This window comes from Diabrotica virgifera, chromosome 7 (genome assembly GCF_917563875.1).
Source record: "Diabrotica virgifera virgifera chromosome 7, PGI_DIABVI_V3a".
Classification (NCBI taxonomy): Eukaryota; Metazoa; Arthropoda; class Insecta; order Coleoptera; family Chrysomelidae; genus Diabrotica; species Diabrotica virgifera.
The window spans coordinates 78,365,856-78,390,322 of NC_065449.1; the positions used below are offsets into that span (position 1 = coordinate 78,365,856).

The 24,467-nt window shown below is 31.2% G+C and overlaps 1 protein-coding gene across 2 annotated transcripts in view; it reads right to left on the reverse strand.

The window, feature by feature from the left end:
• The window catches only part of LOC114346509 (myrosinase 1), a 68,988-nt gene that overhangs the window by 15,894 nt on the left and 28,627 nt on the right, over nt 1-24,467 (reverse strand). Inside the window, exons 3-6 of one of the 2 annotated variants that reach the window (XM_028297249.2) lie at nt 22,597-22,797; nt 13,175-13,531; nt 7,269-7,363; nt 6,910-7,206 (exon numbers count right to left, since the gene is read on the reverse strand). In XM_028297249.2, coding sequence (XP_028153050.2) covers nt 6,910-7,206; nt 7,269-7,363; nt 13,175-13,531; nt 22,597-22,797 — 950 coding nt within the window. The remainder of the gene's footprint in view (nt 1-6,909; nt 7,207-7,268; nt 7,364-13,174; nt 13,532-22,596; nt 22,798-24,467) is intronic. The other variant, XM_028297257.2, reaches the window with a different exon arrangement.

The window sequence follows — 24,467 nt, forward strand, 5'->3', positions numbered from 1 at the left end:
TAATAATGAAAGGAAAAGTAAGAGAAGGAAGCCAGAAGAAGAGTATCATGATTGAAAAATAAATTTAATGGATTGGTTTAAAAGCAGTTCTATAGAACTCTTCAGAGCAGCGGTAGATAGATAGAGTAAAGTTAATGATAATGATATCCAACCTTTCATTAAGAAGATTGAACTTAAATAAGAAGAAGAAGAGGACAAAAAGAAGATTTAGGGTAACTGTCGACTATTCAAAATTATCCATAAGAATTTAATAAATTAACATTTTTGTTTGAGTTTTAAAAATTTACTTTGGTTAGCTATTGGATGCCGATGTTCATTAACATAAAAGCAATGAAATATAAACAAATATGAAAATTAATAAAAAAATATAAAAAAAAAATATTTTTAAAAAACGCTTTTCTTCAGTTACGAGTGACTAAAATTAAACCTATTATAAAAAAATCAACTAAAAAGCAAAAAATAAAAAAAAACTGAAAAAATCTAACACATTCGTCAAAGAAAAGCGTGGCGCGTCTTCATCGAATAAACGGTTTTCGCACCACGCTTTTCGTTAACGAATGTGTTAGATTTTTTCAACTTTTTTTTATTTTTTGCTTTTTAGTTGATTTTTTTATAATATATTTAATTTTAGTCACTCGTAACTAAAGAAAAGAGTTTTTTAAAAATTTTTTTTCATATTTTTTTATTTTTTACTTTTTAGTCTTACACTTTTCAAACATTAAAATATATCGTCGTGTTTATTAAAATATGTATAAAACATATGATGTGCAAAACATGAAAAGTAGTCGGAATCGGCAAAAAATTTGAAACTTTACTGTTTATTTATGAAGCATAACGTAAACAATTAACGTAAAAAGTGAAATTGTGTAGAGTTCATATAATTAGCTACAATCTGTAAAAGTTTCAAGTTTCTTCATTGTAAAAAACAAGAGAATTTAAGCATTTTCCGTTAAAATCGTTTTTTTATTTAAACAATAAACAAAAATGTTTTTATTGACTATTCGTGTATTGTTCCCGCGAATGCATATGTCTGCAAATTTTTAGTCATTTGCATTGAAAAAAAAGCCAGTCAAATTAACCTCCAAAGATTGGACAAAAACGGTTGAACTAAAGAAAAGCGTTTAATTAATTAATGCGACAAAATGAATTCTATAATGTTAATTGTAGCACAAAACGTCTCTACGGGTGGTTTTTCTAAGACAACGATAAAAACACGAATTTTTTTAATTCGAGTTTTGGTTGAAGTTTTGTTTCGTATCGTATTGAAATTTGACACATATAAACGCCGATTTATATATAAACAAATATATGAGCGTTCAAAATTTGAAACTTTATTGTTTATTTATGAAGCATAACGTAAACAATTAACGTAAAAAGTGAAATTATGTATTAGGGGAGTGCAATTAGAACGAAAACATGCATTGTTTCGGAATAATTCAAACAAGCTTATATTTTTTTTAAACTTTTTTTGTTAGTTTATATACATGTTAAAGTAAAAAGTTCTACTCGCAGATTTGGCCGCTAATTCTTTATTAATAGTTTAAACAATAACAATTGTTTTGTATAAATAATTTTAAAAATATCGTTAAATTCATCATTTTACTTTGATCAAATATGTTTCTATTTTGTTTTTGGTTATGCTGAATCCGAATAATATGGCATTACAATTTGAGAATTCTTATACAGAAGCTCTTATACAGTATGTTTGCGTAGCTAGGAACCACATGGAAAACTTTTTTATTATCAATTTTACGAAAAAAAGTTATTCTCTATAAAATACTCTGAATAGTCAAAAATCTAAAACTCAACCACCAGATATCAAATTTTATCAATTTTATACGAGTTATGTCAAAAATATGAATTTCTTTAAAGAGTAAAGTACTATTCCAGAATATCAAAAAATGCTATTATGAAAAGTTGTTTGAAATTAAAAACTATGTTTTAATATATAATTACATTATTCTAATCGAAATAAAATTTTCAATTTTTTCTCAAATTACGGATACCCATCATCATTTTATTACAATTATTGTAACTATTTTATTATCAATTTTACGAAAAAAAGTTATTCTTCATAAAATGCTCTTCCTGGTCTAAAATCTATGATACAATCATCAGATATCAAATTTTTTCAATTTTATACGAGGTATGTAAAAAATATGAATTTTTCTTAAGAGTCAAGTGCCTTTATTATTCACAATATTTGAATTAGAAGGACGTAGTTGAATACTGAAACATATTTTTTAATTCCAAACAACTTTTTTTTATAACAATTTTCGATATTGTGAAATATAAAGGTAATTTACTCTTGTGAGTGAAATTCATATTTTTTGACATAAATCGTATAAAATTAATAAAATTTTCTATTTGATGATTGCATTTTACATTATATACAATGCAGAGTATTTTATAAAGAATAACTTTTTTTCGTAAGACTGATGATGAAAAAGTTATCAATAGGTTCCAAGTTACGCAGACATACTGTATAAGAGGTAAAAAAAAAGTTTTTGTTAAACATTTATTATTGTTGAAGCTTATTATTAAATGTATTTTAGATAAGTTTTACAGAAAAAAGTTTTGATCACTTTGTATAAACATTTTTTTAGCTGGTAATTTTCGGTTTTTGCATTACATTTTTGTTATCTTTCTTAATTTTCTCAAAAATAAATAGTCTATTTAATTTCTAAAGTAAAATAATTTAGTGCATTTTAAAGATTACATCCTGAAATTAAAAAAACACCTACAAAACTGTAATAGATCTGTTGAAAATTGAGTAATACCGTCTTAAAGTGGTGTTAGTTCTGTAAAACTATGAAGTTTTCAAAAATTACATTTTTTGAGACGTCGTATCATTTGAATTAAATTTTTGAGATTTTTTTGAATGAAATATCATTTAGTAAGATGATTGAAAGGTAAGTTGTGCAAAATTGAGGGTTTTATAAGAAAAATTGTATTAGTTACACATTTTTAAATCATTTTTAAACAAAATTCATGTAAGTCTCATTTTCAGCCCACACCGTACTTATGTCCATACATTTTGTTTCTTTTTATTATAACTCTAAGATAGCTTAATTATTCTTCTTTCACGTTCAATATGTAAGATTTCATTTGATCGATTAGTTAAAGAATTACATTAAAATAACTCAACCGTGCACTTTGCCGTACGCTAGTTTACAGTGCGCCAATGTTTGTGAGAAGGGTGACTTGAGCGTTATAAATAAAAAATTATAGAAGCTACAGATTTAATTTTAGAAAAATCTTTATATAAGGTTTTTTTTGTAAAATTTTCTGAATGTTTCAATGGTTAAATCAGTTTTTTTCTAAAATTTATATTTTCGGAGGTATTTAAAAAAACATCTAATTTCGTAGTTCATTTGTTTAATAAAAAATGAAGCACCCACTTCACGAGTAGAACTTTTTGATAGGTTGTTTATTAAACATTTCTTAATGGAATTACCAAAAGTTCTATCTTGTTTGATTTTTTCCGAAGTGAAAATCTATATGCACTCCCCTATATAGTTCATATCATTAGCTACAATCCGTAATAGTTTCAAGCTTCTACATTGTAAAAAACAAGAGAATTTAAGCATTTTCCATTAAAATCGTTTTTTTTAACAATTAATAAACATAAAAAAAATTTGTTGACTATTCATTTGCATTGAAGAAAAGTCAGTCAAATTATCGTCTAAAGATTTGATGCAAACTATTGAAGTAAAGAAAAGCGTTTAAAAATGACTAAACATTTTCAATTTCGTTGCAACAAGAAACTGCAGTCGTATTGTATTTCTAGTTTAATCAGAGAGTACATCAAATAACTTTACCGGTTTCGAGACTTCTTAGTCCCTCATCAGGAAATACATAATATGCTCTTATCTCTGAATGAACCAGGATACTAGGTACACCGAGAGCAGTCATGGACTGCAACGAACGAAACGGCAGGGATGTCCTAGGGATATCTGCTAGAAAAAAGTTTAAGTTTTTAATATAGTAGCACATAAAATGATATCATTACATACTATAGTACCAGATTAAAATCAATGGAAAACCTTCTCTGGTTACACCGTCCGAGGCAAAAATGCAAGCCATGCGGATTCTGGGGTTATAGGAAGATGAGGGAATTTTGCAATTTATAATTCACATCCCATCTGCTCAGGAGGTAAATTTCCGGCGAGAATGGTTCGTTTAGTACTTCAAATAGAGTAAGTAAATTAGTCCAAGCTGTAGGTAAAAAATAGGTCGATTTCAGGATATAATTCAGGAATTTTTGAAACCTATCAGGTGTTGTAAAGGACGATGCCAGAAATAACTTATACTAAAATGTAACCAAAAATTTCAGGAGCTTTTTTATTTATGACATTTTTCATTTTTTGTTAAATTTGCAATTTTTAAAGATTTTTAATTTTGCAGCTTGGGATATTCATTTTCGAAAAAAAAACTTTTAAATAAAAAATTGTCGTAAATTAAAAAACCTACAATTTGGGCTATAACAAGTTTAATTTTGTTAATACATTATTGCAAAACAGCCTGCGAAAGGTCCAACATAGCCGTTTTTTGCAATTGCATTATTTACTGTAAAAATAACTTTTATTTATTTTTTAAGGCTCTAAAATAATGATCTTTCAATACCAAACATAAAAAAATTTATAGAGGCCGATTGGTAAACTTGTTGCTTAGATATTATACCTTGTTTATCCCAAGGGGTCAAATGTTGAAGGCTATAACTTTTTGAAAAAAAAAATCGTAGAGTTAATCCAAGATCCACTCTCCTTGTATGGACTTATATTTTCATATTCATATAAACATTTAGAACTGACGCCACCCCTGTAGATCCTATGAGTTTCTAACTTGCAGATTATTCTTGCTGAAGACAAATTAAAGATTCGAAACAAAATAAAAATGTTCTACGACCAACTGAAGCCGAGATAATTGTTTTTGTTTTCTTAAATCGTAGTGACTTTATTTATAATAATTAAGGAATTATTTCACAGTCATTGACTAAAGAAAGACCTAAGATATGGCTGTTCTAAATGTGCATACACTCGTGATTATTGACTAGTTCAAGTCCTTTCAACTACAGTCCCTTAAATAATAAGCACTTTTAACCAATGAAACTTGCAGACATAAACGACACATACACGATAAAACAACTTATGAAGTAAAAAGGATTAATTTCATTTTTGATGCTAATTTTGATGCTAAAGGGGGTGACTTTTCGAGTTTTTTTGACCAAAAAAAAGAGATCAACCTTGTTTTAAGTGTAACTTGCTTACTATTGATGCTACAAACTTTTTTAAAAAACAGATAGATACACATATTTTTTTAACACTTTAAAAAAGTTGTAATAAGTGATCTCCAAAAAGTTCATCATTTTTTGTGTATTTCACTTTGAAATTTGACGGATATGAACCTATTTTCATTAGCTAGAACTTTACTTCTGCTGAGTCTAGTGAGTTCATACATACACCATTTTTTTTAATTTTTAATGGGCTATATTTTTGCTAAGAATATTTTTTTCAATAAAATACTTCTTGAGTTATTTGCCAAAAAACGGGTTTTTTTCTTTTTGAACAATGAACAAATTTACTCGGAAATAACTCGAAAAGTATTAACTAAATGAGAAAATTTTGTAGAACAAAAGTTGCTTAGAATTAGACGTTTTATCCATTTCCTAACTTATTTTGAACGTATATTTTTTCATCCCTTCTAAGGGGTGAAGGTCACCCCAGGGCAAATGCACACAGAGGCCCAATACAATTTTTATTCTTTGACATGTTATCTATGTGTTTGCTAAATTTCAAGTCAATCCAAGCGGTGCTTTCAAATTTGGAGCAAAAACCGTGATTCAATGGACTATAAGTTGCTAACCGTTGCTAAGGGCAACCGACACAATAAACCACATTCGTACAGAAAAATAAATCTCCAGTACACTTAAAAATCATTTTTAATAATTAAATGTAATTTTCGTTTAAAATAATTTTTAGTTTAAGATAATATAAGTCTTTCTTTAGTTGATGACTGTGAAATAATTTCTTAATTGTTATAAATAAAGTCACTACGATTTAAGAAAACAAAAGCAATTATCTCGGCTACAATTGGTCGTAGAAAATTTATTTTGTTTTGAATCTTTATTTTGTCTTCAGCAACACTAATCTGCAAGTTAGAAACTCATAGAATTTACAGGGGCGGCTTCAGTTCTAAATGTTTATAACGAAATTTTTCCCCTTATTTTCAAACTCGAAATAAGAGGTTGAAAAATGTCTTACGCATTCATTTACATCAGAATATGAAAATATAAGTCTTTAGAAGGAGAGTGGATCTTGGATTAACTCTCTACGTTTTTTTTTTCAAAAAGTTATAGCCTTCGACATTTGACCCCTTGGGATAAACAAGTTATAATATCTAAGCAACAAGTTTACCAATCGGGCTCTATAATTTTTTTTGTTTGATTATTAACGAAATTAAACTTGTTATAGCCCAAATTGTAGGTTTTTTAATTGACTACAATTTTCTATTTAATTTAAAAGTTTTTCTCTAAAATGAATATCCTAAGCTACAAAATTAAAAATCTTTAAAAAATGCAAAATTAACAAATGAAAAACGTGATAAATAAAAAAGCTCCTGAAATTTTTGGTTACATTTTAGTATAAGTTATTCCTACCATCGTCCTTTACAACACCTGATAGGTTTCAAAAATTCCTGAATTATATCACGTTTTTTCACCCACAGCCTGGTGTAAATATATAAATGAAAAATGAATAAACATTTTCAATTTCAATTTCAATATGAAAATGATTGTAGATATTTCTAATACTTCAGTAGCTAAATATTTGCCATTATTTGTTTGAAAATAGAATGAATGTCTTACTGATTGCATCAAATGATAAATAAAATAGGATTTAAAAATCAAACCTTTAGCCAAGTTGAACCAGAAGAATCCCAGTCATCACGTTGATATTCGTAAACGCCAATATCCTTCTCGGGAGTAGGATCTCCTATTTCTGGTTCGTCAATAGCTCTAATTATACTTGTTGTATATGAATTGAAAGCAAAGAAATCATTTGTTCCCTTAATGTACTTTATTTCTTCTTGGGTGAATTCAGGAAGACGTGATTTAGCATAACCTTCTAATTTGCTTCTTAAACCTATACGAGATTTCATAATTGGTGGCCAATCACCATGATATAGAGGGTGTCCAAAAAATCCGCCCTGAAATACATAAATAAATGCGTTACATAGTTAAATTTTATGTGATATGGATTATAACTTACTACAAATTGCAGCTTTGTCTCAGCTGCAATAATATCATCAGTTTTATCTGTTTCCGGTTCGTACCAGTTTGTATTAAGCACCATTGCAACCTTACCTACAAAAAGATGTAATATTGAATTCAATGTATACGTTACCGGCCAAACTCGATTTCAGGACAAACTAGTTTGGCCTAGGCCAAACTAGTTTGTTCTGAACGCATTAGGATAAACTAGTTTGGCCTAGGCCTATATAATATGGGTATATTATACCTCTAAAAAAGTTTGATTGCAAATGTCGAATTCTGATCGGTAAACAATTAAAAACCTTTTAGAGACATTTAAACCAGAAACTTGGATAAATTATCTCTAAAATATCGCTAAGGGTTGCAGCTACGAGAGATTCAGTTGGATCGGAAAAGGATTTGTCAAATGCAGCTGGAACAAAAACTGTTGCACAAACAGATGCAAGTGCACAAAGACAATTATACTCCACAATCCACAATTCAAGTGTCACCATGGAGAAAAAAAAACACTTATAGTCCAGCAAATGAAGCATTTTGTCACGCAATTTTTTTGTTCAGCACGAATTTACTTGAAATTTTCACAGAAGGTAGGGGATAGTCCAAGGATCATTTTCTATATCATGCCGCTGAACGCTAAAACCTTGGGGTACTCTGGGCTAATTAGCAAAATACAAGGAAAAGTTATTTACCAGCAATTTTATTGCTGGAATCGAATCTTATGACTGTATATATTAATAATATAGGTATGCAAAGTCCGCAGATAGTGTGCTACTTTTTTTATAAACAAAATGGCGCCCGAAAATCGTGTTTTTTCAATTTTTGCTCTATAACTCCAAAGATTTTAACTTTACACCAAAAGCACCCAAATAAAAATTCACCGTAATTAAATTCTGCATACAGACGTGTTTTTCCCGATTTACTTCGACGAAAATTTTCCCCGGAAAATGCGGGTTTTTCCAATAAAATCTTTAATTTTCAACTAAAATTTTAGATAAGTAATTGTTTATCAATAATTAAATAACTTGGTAATATGAAAGCCCTTTTTGTATAGATTACAATTTCCTAAGCCGATGGAAATTGAATGAACAGTTTAGCAACAATTTAATTGTTAATTAAAAATTTACGGTCGCTATAATAACCACAATAATTATGATACATAGGAATAATTATGATTTTTGTATAAAAAGGCACTTTACCTATGTAATGTACTTTAAAGAATTGAAATTGGACTATTTAAGCGGCCTCACGAATATTTTAAAATTATAAACAATTTTTTGGCTTATAAACAAATAGAATATCTCGGGAAATATTAAATTAAATTAAATTATGAAAACGGTATTGGAAAAAAAGCGGCAGGACACTTCTTTTAAAAGATGAGTGGTTCCTGAGATACTACCGGTCAAAGTTGACCGGCATTTACGACAAATATATAAACAATAGGATCATAATTTTTGAACCATCACCTTTTTATTTTTGTCCTCTTTCTCCACACCAATTTTCATATCTTTAAAATACTCATAACATATATTATTATAATAAAAACTATCGATATTACGAGTGAAAATTGCCAAAAATAGCAAAATTCCCATCAAAAATTAGGTTGGAGAAAATGTAATCTCAAAGTTCAAAATCGGTATACGTTAAAAAAATGCATTTTCTCGGCTTCCCATGGAACAATTTTCTTCATGCTATTTTTTTTTTGTTCCCAAGTAACTCGAGTAGAGACATCTAACTAACGCATTATTAAATGTCAAACTTGCTTTTGTTTGTTATAATAGAATAACTTATTTATAAGAAAAGAAAACTTCATATTTTTTCCAGTTGTAGACTTTTTTTAGATAAACTTACTATAAGTGTACCTTTTAACGTTAAAAACAGAAATATTCTCATTTGAAAGCTGTATAATTATTTAAACAATCTTTATTTAAACAAATTACAAATTTTTGTTATAATAAATAAATTAATTTATTATAACAAAACAAAAGCAACTTTGACATTTAATAATGCGTTAGTTAGATGGCTCTACTCGAGTTACTTGGGAACAAAAAAAGAATGAAGAAAATTGCTCCATGAGAAGCCGAGAAAATGCATTTTTTTTAACGTATACCGATTTTGAACTTAAAGATTACATTTTCTCCAGCCTAATTTTTGATTGGAATTTTGCTATTTTTGTCAATTTTCACTCGTAATATCGATAGTTTTTATTATAATAATATATGCTATGAGTATTTTAAAGATATGAAAATTGGTGTGCAGAAAGAGGACCGAAATAAAAAGGTGATGGTTTGAAAATGATGATCCTATTGTTTATATCTTTGCCGTAAATGCCGGTCAATTTTGACCGTTTGTATCTCAGGAACCACTCATCACAAATAAAAGTTTTTTTCTTTTAAAAGAAGCGCCTTGCCGCTTTTTTTCCAATACCGTTTTTATGATTTAAATTGATTTAATATTTTCCGAGATATTCTATTTGTCTATAAGCCAAAAAATTGTTTATAATTTTAAAATATTCCTGAGGCCGCTTAAATAGTCCTATTTTAATTCTGTAAAGTACATTACATAGGTACAGTATCTTTTTATACAAAAATCCTAATTATTCTTATGTATCTTAATTATTGTGGTTATTATAGCGACCGTAAATTTTTAATTAACAATTCAATTGTTGCTAAACTGTTTATTCAATTTCCATCAGCTTCTGGAATTATAATTTATACGAAAAGAGCTTTTATATTACCAAGTTATTTAATTATTGATAAACAATTACTTATTTAAAATTTTAGTTGAAAATTAAAGATTTTGTTGGAAAACCCGCATTTTCCGGGAAAAATTTTCGTCTAAGTAAATCGGGAAAAAGACGTGTCTATTCAGAATTTAATTACGGTGAATTTTTATTTGGGTGTTTTTGGTGTAAAGTTAAAATCTTTGGAGTTATAAAGCAAAAATTGCAAAAACACGATTTTCGGGCGCCATTGTGTTATAAAAAAAGTAGTACACTATCTGCGGACTTTGCATACTTATATTATTAATATATACAGTCATAAGATTCGATTCTAGCAATAAAATTGCTGGTAAATAACTTTTCCCAAAAATGGCCTATTCTCCGATAATCTGCCCAGACTAGGGTGGTTGCCACTCCATCTCGGGGGTGGGAATTTTTTATTACATTTTAACTGTAAATGTAATAATATACATACATGTAAATCGATGTAAAAAGTATTACTAAGGAAAAAATGTTTTTTTACATTTTCTTCGTAAAACTAATATTTTTCGAGTTATTCGCGGTTGAAAGTATCAGTTTTTCGACGAAAAAATCCACTTTTTTAGAGAGTTTTTTGAGAATAACTCGAAAAATATGCATTTAATAAAAAAAATTGTAGATATCAAAATTGTGTCTTTTAGTAACACAAATCAAATTATTTTTCTATAATGTCTATACGACCAATACAAACCGAGATACTGCATGTTAAAGGTTAGCTTTTTTCGTCAAATGCATAATTTGAAATATTCAAAGCCCAATAACGGGAAAACTTTGCATTTTTCGAAGAAAACTTGAATAAACTTTTTTCAAGTATATAATTAGGCCTTTTAAAAAAATAATAAAAAGTTTCTGGCATAAAAATTGAGCGACTTATGATCAAAAAAGGTCGGTACCTGCTTTTCTCTACGAAAAAATCAGTGAAAATAACCCCCTAACTACCCACTAATCAAAACCAAATTTTACCCATATTAAAGTTTACAATGTTTTTATATAATTTTTGACAATAAGGGGTAGTTTACACCCCTAAAAATAATCATGATCAATCAATAATCACGCCCTTGAGCATGATATAGAATATGAAGTACAGGGTGAGATGATCCTAATCTCAAATTTTTATGTAAATCGATACAAGCCAAAATTGTTTTTTTAGGATAAGTAAATTTTTTATATATAGTTCCAACAAGGGGTGTTTTAAGGGTTGAAATATTATGATATTATATCTTAAAGCATAAAACAATAATTATTTAACTAATAAGAACCAAACATTGACAATATTAAAGTTTAAAATGTGATTTTATAATTTTTTACAATTAGGGGTAGTTTCCACCCTTAAAAAAACCAAAAGTGTACAACGGTTCAATATAGAAAATGAACTAGAGAGTGAAATGAGCCTAATCACAAATTTTTGTACAAATCGATAATGGACTAAAAAATTGCGAGGTTTTGCCATTTTTACAGTTGCATTTCCTCGACTATTATTATTTTTTATAATCTGTATTACCAATTGTCCATTAATTTTAACGACGATTCGTTATAAATTTTAATAAACATGATTAACTTCCAATTACAGAGTATTTTATTCAGTTTATCTATTTATTTTGGCTTTGTAGGTATACTATAATGTTTATACTAGGCCATACTATTAGTGAGTCCTGCATTATCCGTATTAATATCAGGATAAACTAGTTTAGCCTAGGTCAAACTAGTTTATCCTATCACGTTTAGGACAAACTAGTCTTATGATCAAAAAAAGGTCGGTACCTGCTTTTTTCTACGAAAAAATCAGTGAAAACAACCCCCTAACTACCCTCCTAATTAAAAATTAATCTTAACTTTTCTGTAATTCCTTGAATATTTGTATTACCAATACATCCAAGAAGTTTGACCTATTTAAAATTCCTAATTTTAGAAAAACTGGAGTTTAAAGAAAAATTGATTTTTTGCAATTTCGTATTTTTCACCTTTTACTTCAACGTATCTCCGAAAATACTGGAGTTACGAAAATAATGATAGACTAATAAATTGTAGCTTTTTTAATAACTAAAATTTACTTGTACATAGATTTTCATTACAGTGAACAGTTAGCGAGATATAGCTGTTTAAAACCTCTATTTACGAGCAAACACCCCCTTATTCGTGCCCTTTAAACCCACCCCAATTAAGAACTAAGCGTTCTTACGGAATTTAATTTACACAGTCTTATAGCTCTTCAAAAATCCTACAAAATCATTTTTGAAAAAACTTTTTATCGCCAAAAATGAAGAAGCTATGTTTTTTTTTCTAAAAATTCGAATAGTCTGCTTATGGAGCATTTTCAATATCACAGAACCGATTCGTATACTGGAAGATGACTAAAAAACTATTTGTATTTGTGCACATTTGTAAATTTGTATTTTTCTGTAAATAAATGCTTTTGTAATTAAATAAAGTAGGTATTTAATTTTAGACAAATGTACCGATACTACCGAAAAGTATTTTACAACAATATAATAAATTTGGGCTTTCTGCAGACAAATATTAGTTTTTTACATGGACAGGTATAACAATGGGTTTTCTCGTTTATCTCCTAAGCCTAAGGGATTAAAATTCTTATGGTTTATTGAATTATTAGGGTTTTATAGCTCTGTATACTTATAGAATTTTGCTTAAGACAGGAAGTAATACATGAAATTTAACTATAGTTTATCATCAGAAGCAAAATAAACAAAGATAAGCAACATGTCTTTAAAATAAGCATTTTTACTAAAAATCCTAATATTAATCAAAAAAAGCAAGATGCTTATAATCCGGACTTTAGTTATAACACTTCTAAGGTAAAATTTTGAATATTTTGTTATTATTAAAATAATCATTCTGATATTATTTTGTGTAAATGTAATTAAATCAAATAATATGGAAAATAGTGAATTAATAATTTAATATCGAAATTTTATTTTTAATCTCTTATTAACTTTCTTTTTTTGTTTCTTTAGCTTGTAATAAAATATTTTGGCTACGTTATGGTCTTAAATCAAAAAATGTTACATCTTAAATGTTATGAAAATTTGATATCGCTTTCATATTATAACTGTTATAATATGTATCAAAGATTCCTTTACACAAAATTTAAATATATATAAATATGAACCACAGATTTAAATACTTACCATGTTGTTTAGATCTATATTCCTCATCATACATATGCCAGATTTTAGCATGAGCTCTAAGTAAATTTGCAGCACAGTCATAGGCCGTTTCCGCACCGTCATGTATACAAACTTCGTATGGTTCATTTATAGTAAACCAATATTTTACATCGTCTCCAAATTCATCAAAAGCAACTCTCGCAAAATCTCTTAACCAATCAGGAAATGAAGCATTATAATAGCCCCCTAAATCACCAAGTACTTGAGGAAGATCTGAATGAATAATTGTTACTAGAGGTTGAATATTGTTAGCTTTCAGTTCAGCTATAAGATTCTTGTAATAAGCTACTCCAAGAGGATTGATGTAATCATTGAAACCTTAAATAAAAGTTTGGATTATTTTACTTGTCAACCAAGAATATTTATATAAATTTTAAATATAAACCTTATCTTAATTCGAACACCAACAGTATTCTACACAACGTGTTTCTTCGTTTAATGAATTTTGACTCGATTCAAGTTCTCTGTTTAACAAAGGTATGACAATACCAAAAGGCACCGTTAGGAAAATATTCCAATTTACGGTTCAGAGAACCCGTATGAAACGAGTCTGTGTACTCTAATACAGAGTATGGCATTAGTAAAATAAGAAAATCTACGGTTTCGTTTTGATTTAAATCTGTCTCCCTCCATCCTCCGATAGTACTATTTCTAGGTCTAACTGTTGTCAAGGAGGCTCTGAGGAAGACAAATTTACACAATTGTACTATCGGAGGATGGAGGGAGACATATTTTAATCAAAATGTAGATTTTCTTATTTTACTAATGCCATACTCTGTATTAGAGTACACCGACTCATTTCATACGGGTTCTCTGAACCGTAAATTGTAATATTTTCCTAACGGTGAATTTTGGTATTGTCATACCTGGGTTAAACAGATAACTTGAATCGAGTCTAAATTAATTTCACTTATTCCCCGTTAGACTGCGTTCTAACCATACTGCGATATAAAAAGTTTTAATTTATATCGAGAAACTACGGTCGTTTTGGTGTAAATTTGTCTTCCTCAGAGCCTCCTTGACAACAGGTAGACCTAGAAATAGTACTATCGGAGGATGGAGGGAGACAGATTTAAATCAAAACGAAACCGTAGATTTTCTTATTTTACCAATGCCATACTCTGTATTAGAGTACACAGACTCACTTTATACGGGTTCTCTGAACCGTAAATTGGAATATTTTCCTAGCGGTGCCTTTTGGTATTGTCATATCTGGGTTAAACAGAGAACTTGAATTGAGTCAAAATTCATTTCACTTATTCCCCGTTAGAGGGCGTTCAACCATACTGCGATATAAAGAGTTTTAATTTATAACGAGAAACTACGGTCGTTTTGGTGTAAATTTGTCTTCCTCAGAGCCTCCTTGACAACAGGTAGACCTAGAAATAGTACTATCGGAGGATGGAGGGAGACAGATTTAAATCAAAACGAAATCGTAGATTTTCTTATTTTACTAATGCCATACTCTTTATTAGAGTACACAGACTCGTTTCATACGGGTCCTCTGAACCGTAAATTGGAATATTTTCCTAACGGTGCCTTTTGGTATTGTCATACCTGGGTTAAACAGAGAGCTTGAATCGAGATGAAATTCATTTCACTTATTCCCCGTTAGAGGGCGTTCTAACCATACTGCGATATAAATAGTTTTAATTTATATCGAGAAACTACGGTCGTTTTAATGTAAAGGACCCCGCACAAACCTTATGGAAAATAGGTCCCAGTGGATTTCGTTCATACTTTGGGAAAATACTCTTTGAAGCATCCTGATAAAAAGTTCTCATGGGCACAACTCAATCGTATGAAGGATTTTCAAGATATAGAGGCCCAAACTCGGAAAATTATAAGATTTACGGGGTATTCCAATTCCGTGAGTTACTGGTTATTTGGCAACATGTAGAAGTTTGGAGCAAGGAAAAGTACTAGTAGTCTATGAGTTTCCTGGCTATCCAATGGCGACCTTTACTTTGACCTTGACCTTCAGCTTCAACGGACGTCATCTTCTAGAGTTTCGAGGGTTTTCGGCATTCAACTGATATAAACAGATTACTCATGGGTTTTTGAGATCGCTAAACACGAATATGCCATCTGAATTGCCCTCCGGATGACGTGGTGGCCAGGGCCACTGCAAGGGACGTCATCTTCTAGAGTTTCGATGGTATTCGGCATTTAATTGATGCAAATGAATTACTGGAGGGTTTTTTGAGGTCGCTAAACACGAATATGCCACCAGAACCGACTCCCGGAGCACCTGGTTTCCAAGGCCAATGAAAGTGGCTCCTGGAGTTTCGAGAGTTTTTGGTACTACATTAATGCAAACGGATTAGTTATAGGTTTTTAAGGTTGTTGAACACGAATACGTGATCAGCACAGACACAGGAGCACCTGGTGCCTAAGACAGGATATCTTCTGGAGTTTCGGAGGAATCAAATGGATTACTCTTAGATTTTTGGGGTTGCTAAACATGCATACACTATCAGATCCGACCCACGAATCACATTGTGTCTACGGCACAATGTGATCACGTATTCGTATTCAGCAACCCTAAAAACCCTCGAAACTCCAGGAGCCACTTTCATTGGCCTTGGAAACCAGGTGCTCCGGGAGTCGGTTCTGGATATTCGTGCTTAGCGACCTCAAAAAACCCTCCAGTAATTCATTTGCATCAATTAAATGCCGAAAACCATCGAAACTCTAGAAGATGACGTCCCTTGCAGTGGCCCTGGCCACCACGTCATCCGGAGGGCAATTCTGATGGCATATTCGTGTTTTGCGATCCCAAAAACCCATGAGTAATCTGTTTATATTAATTTAATGCCTAAAACCCTCGAAACTCTAGAAGATGGCGTCTGTTGAAGGTCAAGGTCAAAGTAAAGGTCACCATTGGATAGCCAGGAAAAAATCCTAGACTACTAGTACTTATTCTTGATCCAAACTTCTACATGTTGCCAAATAACCAGTAACTCACGGAATGGGAATAACCCGTAAATCTTATAATTTTCCGAGTTTGGACCTCTACATCTTGAAAATCCTTCATACGATTGAGTTGTGCCCATGAGAACTTTTTATCAGGATGCTTCAAAGAGTATTTTCCCAAAGTACGAACGAAATCCACTGGGACCTATTTTCCATAAGGTTTGTGGGGGTCCTTTGTCTTCCTCAGAGCCTCCTTGACAACATGTAGACCTAGAAATAGTACTATCGGAGGATGGAAAGAGACAGATTTAAATAAAAACGAAACCGTAGATTTTCCTATTTTACTAATGTCATACTCTGTATTAGAGTATACAGACTCATTTCATATGGGTTCTCTGAACCGTAAATTGGAATATTTTCCTAACGGTGCCTTTTGGTATTCTCATACCTGGGTTAAACAGATAACTTGAATCGAGTCTAAATTCATTTTACTTATTCCCCGTTAGAAGGCGTGCTAACCATACTGCGATATAAATAGTTTTAATTTATATCGAGAAACTACGGTCGTTTTGGTATAAATTTGCCTTCCTCAGAGGCTCCTTGACAACAGGTAGACCTAGAAATAGTACTATCGAAGGATGGAGGGAGACAGATTTAAATCAAAACGAAACCGTAGATTTTCTTATTTTACCAATGCCATACTCTGTATTAGAGTACACAGACTCACTTTATACGGGTTCTCTGAACCGTAAATTGGAATATTTTCCTAACGGTGCCTTTTGGTATTGTCATATCTGGGTTAAACAGAGAACTTGAATTGAGTCGAAATTCATTTCACTTATTCCCCGTTAGAGGGCGTTCTAACCAGTGGCGGTTGGTATATAAGTGCTGCGGAGCTGCAGAACCACCAAAATAATCCAAACAAAATTATTTTGAAAATTAAATAAAAAATATCACTACTTATAAAATCTAAATTCATTTAGATGGTTTTCGTGCATGGCCGCCTTTATTTTAATCTGTCGTCCGTCGCATCTCATGGCGATAGCAAGTCCCACTTATTTGACCAGACCGGTGCTACTCCGAGCTGTGAACTGTTAAAGATATCCCCGATAACACCCGCTCAACTTTCGCCTACACTTTTCAGGCGACGACTGAAAGCAATATTTGAGCTGCATTTGTCGCAGTTCGAACTAGTGTGTAGAAACCTACGTTTATTGTAATTTTAAATAATCGGTGATCGCGACGCGACGACTGTTAAAATAAGTTGTCCTGCACGTAATTCGGTATTTATATTAAGTATATGAGAATAAAAGTGCTGTTCAGGATGGATGTTATTTATAATTTGATTAATGTTAAGAGATTCTTTAAATATTCTTATGACGAAAAACTAGAATTAAAATGCAAAGGACGTCCTTTGCCGGATATTAAAATCGAAAAAGAAGGATCAAGCCGAGGGAAAAATTACAAACGACAATTTAATTGCGATATTTATACGAGAAATAGTTGGATATGTGGCTGCAACAGAAAAAACGCTCTTTTCTGTTTTCCTTGTGTACTCTTTGAAGGTGATAAGTCATGGACGCAAGTTGGTGTAACAGACTTAGTACATTTAAGTGATAAAATAAAAAAGCACGAAACTTCTAAGCATCATTTGCCCAATCAAATGGAATATGCTTTATTAGGCTCCGTGAATATTAAAGAACAGTTAGATTCTGCATACTGGATAAATATTCAAAAATTCAATGAAGCTGTAACAAAAAATAGGTATGTTCTCTCAAAAATTATAGACTGCATAAAATTTTGTAGTGTTTTCGAATTGGCGCTTCGGGGACACGACGAGACACAAACATCCGACAATCCTGGAATTTTTCGCGGCCTCATAAATTTTACTGCTGAATTGGATAGAACTTTAGCACAACACTTGGAAGAATCGACGGTTTTTAAGGGCATTTCTAAAGAAATTCAAAATGATATTTTGGACTGCATGTTGGAATTATGCCAGGATAAAATTTTGGAGGAAATTCGGCAATCTCCATATCTAGCTGTCATGGCCGACGAGACTACAGACATTTCAGCAAAATCACAAATGGTTGTAGTATTTAGATATTGTCGAAATGAAGCACCGGTAGAACGATTTTGGACATATTTGGTACCTTCAAAATTAAATGCAGATACTTTAAGCAAAAACATTTTCAGTGTTTTGGATCCTATCCTGGAAAACTCAAATAATAAACTAATTGCTCAGAGTTATGATGGGGCAGCGGTCATGTGTGGACAGCACGCAGGAGTTCAAGCCAGAATCAAAGAAAAATATCCATTTGCTCATTTTGTACACTGTTACGCGCATCAATTAAATTTAATAATGTCTAAGGCTTGTTCCGAAAACTCTCAAGTTAGACTTTTTTTTGGAAATTTAAATGAAATCCCTACCTTTTTTAAAAATTCGCCACAACGAGTGGCAGTTTTAGATAAAATCGTCCAAAAGAAAATTCCTCATGGCGCTCCAACTCGCTGGAACTTCAATATTCGAACTGTTAATGTTGTGTTTGAACATCGATCTTCTTTTATCGAATGTATGGAAGAAATAGAAGAATCGTTTGATAAGGCAGCTGTCTGTAGTTCAGCGTCTTCCATTCGAAGAATACTAGTGGATCAAAATTTTGTTTTTTGGTTAACATTTTTCCATCGCATAATGCCACAAGTAGACGTTTTGTATAATGCCCTTCAAAAGACTAAAACGGATCCTTTGGAAATCAATAAAAAGGTGACAGATTTCGAAAGATCCATGAATTCAGTTAGAAATTCAATAGATGATACCATTGACCAAGGTTCTAGTTTATGCGTTGAACCATTACCAACTAAAAGGTTACGGAAGGATAACAGTCCAGTAGATCATCGGAGAGCATCTATCGAAGTTTGTGATATAATCATAAATTGTGCAAATGATAGATTTGCTTTTAAAAATCACCTACTTGCAACTTCATTGCTTTATCCTGAGCAATTTGATAATTATTGTGCTAATTTCCCAGATGATAATTTAAGCCTGACTTGCGCGTCATATCCAAATTTAGATAGGGAGCGCTTGAAGACTGAATTATCTGTTATTTATTTTAGAAGAGACTGTAGAGACATTAATGGGGCAATACCTTTTTTAAAATTTTTAATTGAAAATAATTTAACAGAGCCTTTTCAAGAAACTGTAAAACTGCTTCAAATTCTAATTACAGTGCCCATGAGTACGGCAGAAGCTGAAAGGTGCTTTTCGAGTTTAAAACGGATTAAAACATTCTTGAGAAATTCCATGACTGAAGACCGACTTGTAGCATTAACCATGTTGTCAGTAGAAAAAACACTTATAAAAGAAATACCAAACTTTAATGAAAAAGTTATAGACAAGTTTGCTTTAAAAAAAAATCGACGAATCGAGCTTATTTATAAAAAAAATAATATATTTGGCTCTGTGTGTAGTTAGTTCGTAAGACCCTATAATGCAATTATTGTTGTGGCGATTTTGTTTGTAGTGTTTTTTCGTTTGCATTCCTTAGTTTCGCGTATTTATCGATAAAATTCTACTAAAAACATAAACTATAAAACAATTACTAGTGTGCCATAATGTACCATTGCTATTTTTGATATAATTGGATTTATCTTCAATTTGAAAAGAAGAAAATCGGTAAGTTCTTTATTATTTTTTAATAGATATATAATGAATAAATATATGGTGTAAAATATCAAACTAAAAGCCTCGCTGTAAAATACAACGATTAAAAGATATTGAATTAAAAAAAACCAAAAAATACTGCAGAACTACCAAATTTTTGAGTCACCAGCCCCCACTGGTTCTAACCATACTGCGATATAAATAGTTTTAATTTATAACGAGAAACTACGGTCGTGTTGGTGTAAATTGGTCTTCCGCGGAGCCTCCTTGACAACAGATAGACCTAGAAATAGTACTATCGGAGGATGGAGGGAGACAGATTTAAATCAAAACGAAACTGTAGATTTTTTTATTTTGTGTTTCATTTAGTTCGTAATGTATTGGATGGGTAAAGTTACGGATGTCGTCAGAACAGTTAAGAATCGCAAACTTGAATATTTTGGCCATCTTATACGCCACCTTACGAGATATAATATACTCCATTTACTAATACAAGGCAAGGAAAACGGAAGAAGCGGGCCAGGTCAAAGAAGAACGTCATATGGCTTAGAAACCTGAGAGAAAGGTTTAACAGATCCTCTCACGTGAAGAAAAAAGAACGTGGCCGTACCATTTTTGTCTTCTTTTATCTATTTACTGCAGGGCGTCCTTTTGCACTTTCATTCTTCTTTTTTTCTCTTCATTTGATATCCTGTCTCTTCTGGTCAGGCCACAGCATCTTCTCCAATATTCCATTTCGATCGCTTCTTCGTTTCTTCTTCGAATGCTTCTTTGTTTTTATTTTTGTTTATGATCCAAATTTCTGCTGCATATGTCATGATATTTCGTATTATTGTATATAGACACAACAAACTGTCTAAACTAAAGTCACAATAAAAATGCACTATATATATAGAAATATACAAACCAAGGCACGTTGGATGTTCGAGGAGCACTCCCAAATCATGATTTGGGAGTGCTCCTCGTGCTTGTTTATTTTTATTGCATCTTTATTGTGATTGTAGTGTAGACAGTTGTGTCTCAGATTAACGAATCGACTATACCTATAGCATTTTTGTTTCTTTTGTTTGTATTTTTATTCCAGATTACACGATGCAGTTCTCTTGTACAGTACAAGATCTTGTTAGTCCCAATCTATTTTTTATTCCGTTTTCTACATATTTTTTTCCAGGCACACCTTTCTGTATTCCTTTTTTAGCTTTCTTACCACGTAACTGATATCTTCCTCATCTTAAGCCATCACCACCTGGTCGTATGCGAAACACAATGTGTAGAGATAATGAGTTTATATTTTTGCCTTAATAGTCCAGGGTAATAAGGTTTTTTCCATGACACTCGAGCAGCCAGGGTACTGAAGCGTTTTTTCGACAGGTAATACCTATAAGAGCAAATTGTAACTATTTCCTGCGTAGGATCTGGCGGCCATTTTTATTTATAAACAATTAAGTGTCAAAAAATGGCATTTTTCCCTTTTTTTTCAAATCAATGGAAAACAGTGAAACTTATGGTTTTTTTAGTACAAATACCTTTGAGATTATGGAAAAATCTTTAAAATGACATATTACAAAGTTTGGTATACTCATTTATTGTTAATATAATAGCGAAAAAAGGTCGAAATTGCAAAAAAAATTAATTTCGCAATATCTATTGTAAAAATTAGTGTATAGCTTTGAAATTTTTGTCATGTGCTTAATATGTGATAAAAATTTCAAAGCGATTCATTCAATTGTTTAAATTTTATTCAAATTGTTTATCCCAGAGAGCATTTTTTTTTAAATAACTAAGTCAGAAAAAAATGACGTTAGAACCATTCCACATGTGTCAAATGAAAGAGTATGAGCTATATTTTCAACTTGGTTTAAAAAAAGTGAATAAAAAATGCATTTATTAGTAATAAATAATTATGCAAAAGTATCGTAAATCTTTCCTTATAAACTTTTTATTTTGTTATATAAGAAATTATATATATTTATTACAATTTTTTATCAATTATGATATAAATAACATTAATTGGTAGTTGTGCACTTAAAACAGGGTTAAAAAGTTAATTTTTTTGGAAAAAGTTATTCAAAAAGTTTATAAGGAAAGATTTACGATACTTTTGCACAATTATTTATTACTAATTAATGCATTTTTTATTCGCTTTTTTAAACCAAGTTGAAAATATAGTTCATGCTCTTCCATTTGACATCTGTGGAATGGTTCTAACTTCATTTTTTTCTGACTTATGTTAGTGCAAAAAAAATGCTCACTGAGATAAACAATTCGAATAAAATTTGAACAATTGAATGAATCGCTTTAAAATTTTTATCATATATTAAGCACCAAAGAACCCTCATCTGACAAAAATTTCAAACCTGTACACTAATTTTTACAGCAGTTATTGCGAAAATAATTTTTTTTGCAATTCCGACCTTTTTTCGCAATTATATTAACAATAAATGAGTATATCAAACTTTGTAACATGCCATTTTAAAGCTTTTTCCATAATCTCAAAGATATTTGTACTAAAAATATCGTAAGTTTCACTGTTTTCCATTGATTTGAAAAAAAAAAAGTGAAAAATGCCATTTTTTGACAGTTAATTGTTTATAAATAAAAATGGCCGCCAGATCCTACGCAGGAAATAGTTACAATTTGTTCCTATAGGTATTACTTGTCGAAAAAACGCTTCAGTACCCTGGCTGCTCGAGTGTCACGAACAGGGTATATTTTTGTCTTATTACCCTGGCCTATAATTATTTGTCTACTGTATTAAATATATTATAAAATGGCAAAGGAAAGAATATATTAAAGAAATACTTACCATTTGGTAGAATTCTTGGCCAGGATATTGAAAATCGGTAATGGGACACGCCAAGTTCTTTAAGCAGAGCTACATCTTCTTTGTATTTATGATATGAATCACAAGACACATCTGCTGTGCTATTATCTTCTATTATAGAAGGAATTTTATGATTCTTCGTATCCCATATACTGGGAGTTTTTCCATCTTCGTTCCATGCACCTAAAATTATTTTTAGAATAAAATACAATTATAATAGATAATGTATTTAAACATTAATAATTAATAACCAGAAAACAAAAAAAAACATCAGAAGTTCTAAAAACTTATATTCAACTATCGTAAGTACTCAGAAAACCATCAAATTTTTATGAAAAAACAAAGGGGCTTAGTACTTCATCATAATGTTATCTTCATCTTCATTACTTCATCATAATATTGTTACAACTTCTTTAAAATATTTTATTTAAAATAAAAATGTATGCCATTTTTATTCAGTTGCAATGCGAAGGCAAAACAATCTTACTTTTCAATACGGAATACGGAGTGCAGTCCAGCCCCTTGAATCGCGATTTTCGGCTCTTATTGGAGCCTTCATCGGAAGGAACGTAGGCACTGTTCTCCATATTTTAACTGATTCGTATCGAGAGGTTCTCCCACCCATTGCAACTGAAGTGATGATAGTAGGTGGCTAGCGCCATATGGCATTGAAAGACGAAGTAGTTTTCAATCCTAATAGTAAATTATTAATATTGAAAATATTAAAAATATTACTAAAAGATTTTTAAATTGAAAACTTATTGGTACACTTTCCTGGTGACACCTCCAATACTTCTACAATTTGCAAGTCAAATGGATGCTGCAGTGAAGACGAGAGGGAAGGAAGGAGGGAAGGAATTCTACGAGAGGGAAGGAAATTCCTTCCTGTAGAATTCCTTCCCTCTCGTCTTCACTGCAGCATCCATTTGACTTGCAAATTGTAGAAGTCTTGGAGGTGTCACCAAGAAAAGTGTACCAATAAGTTTTCAATTTAAAAATCTTTCAGTAATATTTTTAATATTTTCAATATTAATAATTTACTATTAGGATTGAAAACTACTTCGTCTTCGTATTTTATTTAACTCCAACAAATATTACAATTCAAACACAATGACGAACGTAAACTTCAATAACTGAATTACAACTATTCTTAAAATATCAAACACATGTGTACCTATATATAGATTTTCTGAAGTTCTAGACGTCACCAGACATTTCTGGCTTATTTCATGATATCTAGAAAATTCTCGTAGGTGACTACTTCTTCTTTCACGTCAAAGGACTTTTTCTTTGTAGGATCTATCCACGGAATTGTCGTAACACTGCTCCCTCCTTTATAGTTATTCGTCTCGAATAACTGGTCTATCAGGGTCTGGCTGAAGCCAACAAGGTGGATCAGTTCCATGATATGGGGCTAATCTCTCGATATGAACTACCTTGGGTTTACTTCTAGATGAAAACTGATCGTTTATTTTCTTCAAGATGGTGTTCGGGCCTTCCCAGTTTCGTTGAAGTTTCGGACTAAGTCCTTTCTTACGTGTGGGATTGTATAACCATACGGGGTCACCTCTTTCGAAAGTTGTCCCAGTAGCGTACACATCGAGCCTGAACTTGGCTTTATCACTTTGGAGCTTCAAACTTTTACGAGCAAATGCGTAGACTTTTTCCAATTTTTCTCTTAAGTTTGCTATGTACGTCGCGTCGGGAATGAAGGTTCTTCTTCGCAGGGAGGCAATCTTCCGAAAATAAGATCTTGAGGCAGCTTCATTTCTCTTTCGGTGATCATCATTGATGGAGAATAAACGGTTGCTTCATGTTCAGAACTTCTGTAGGCTAACAGGAATAGAGGAATT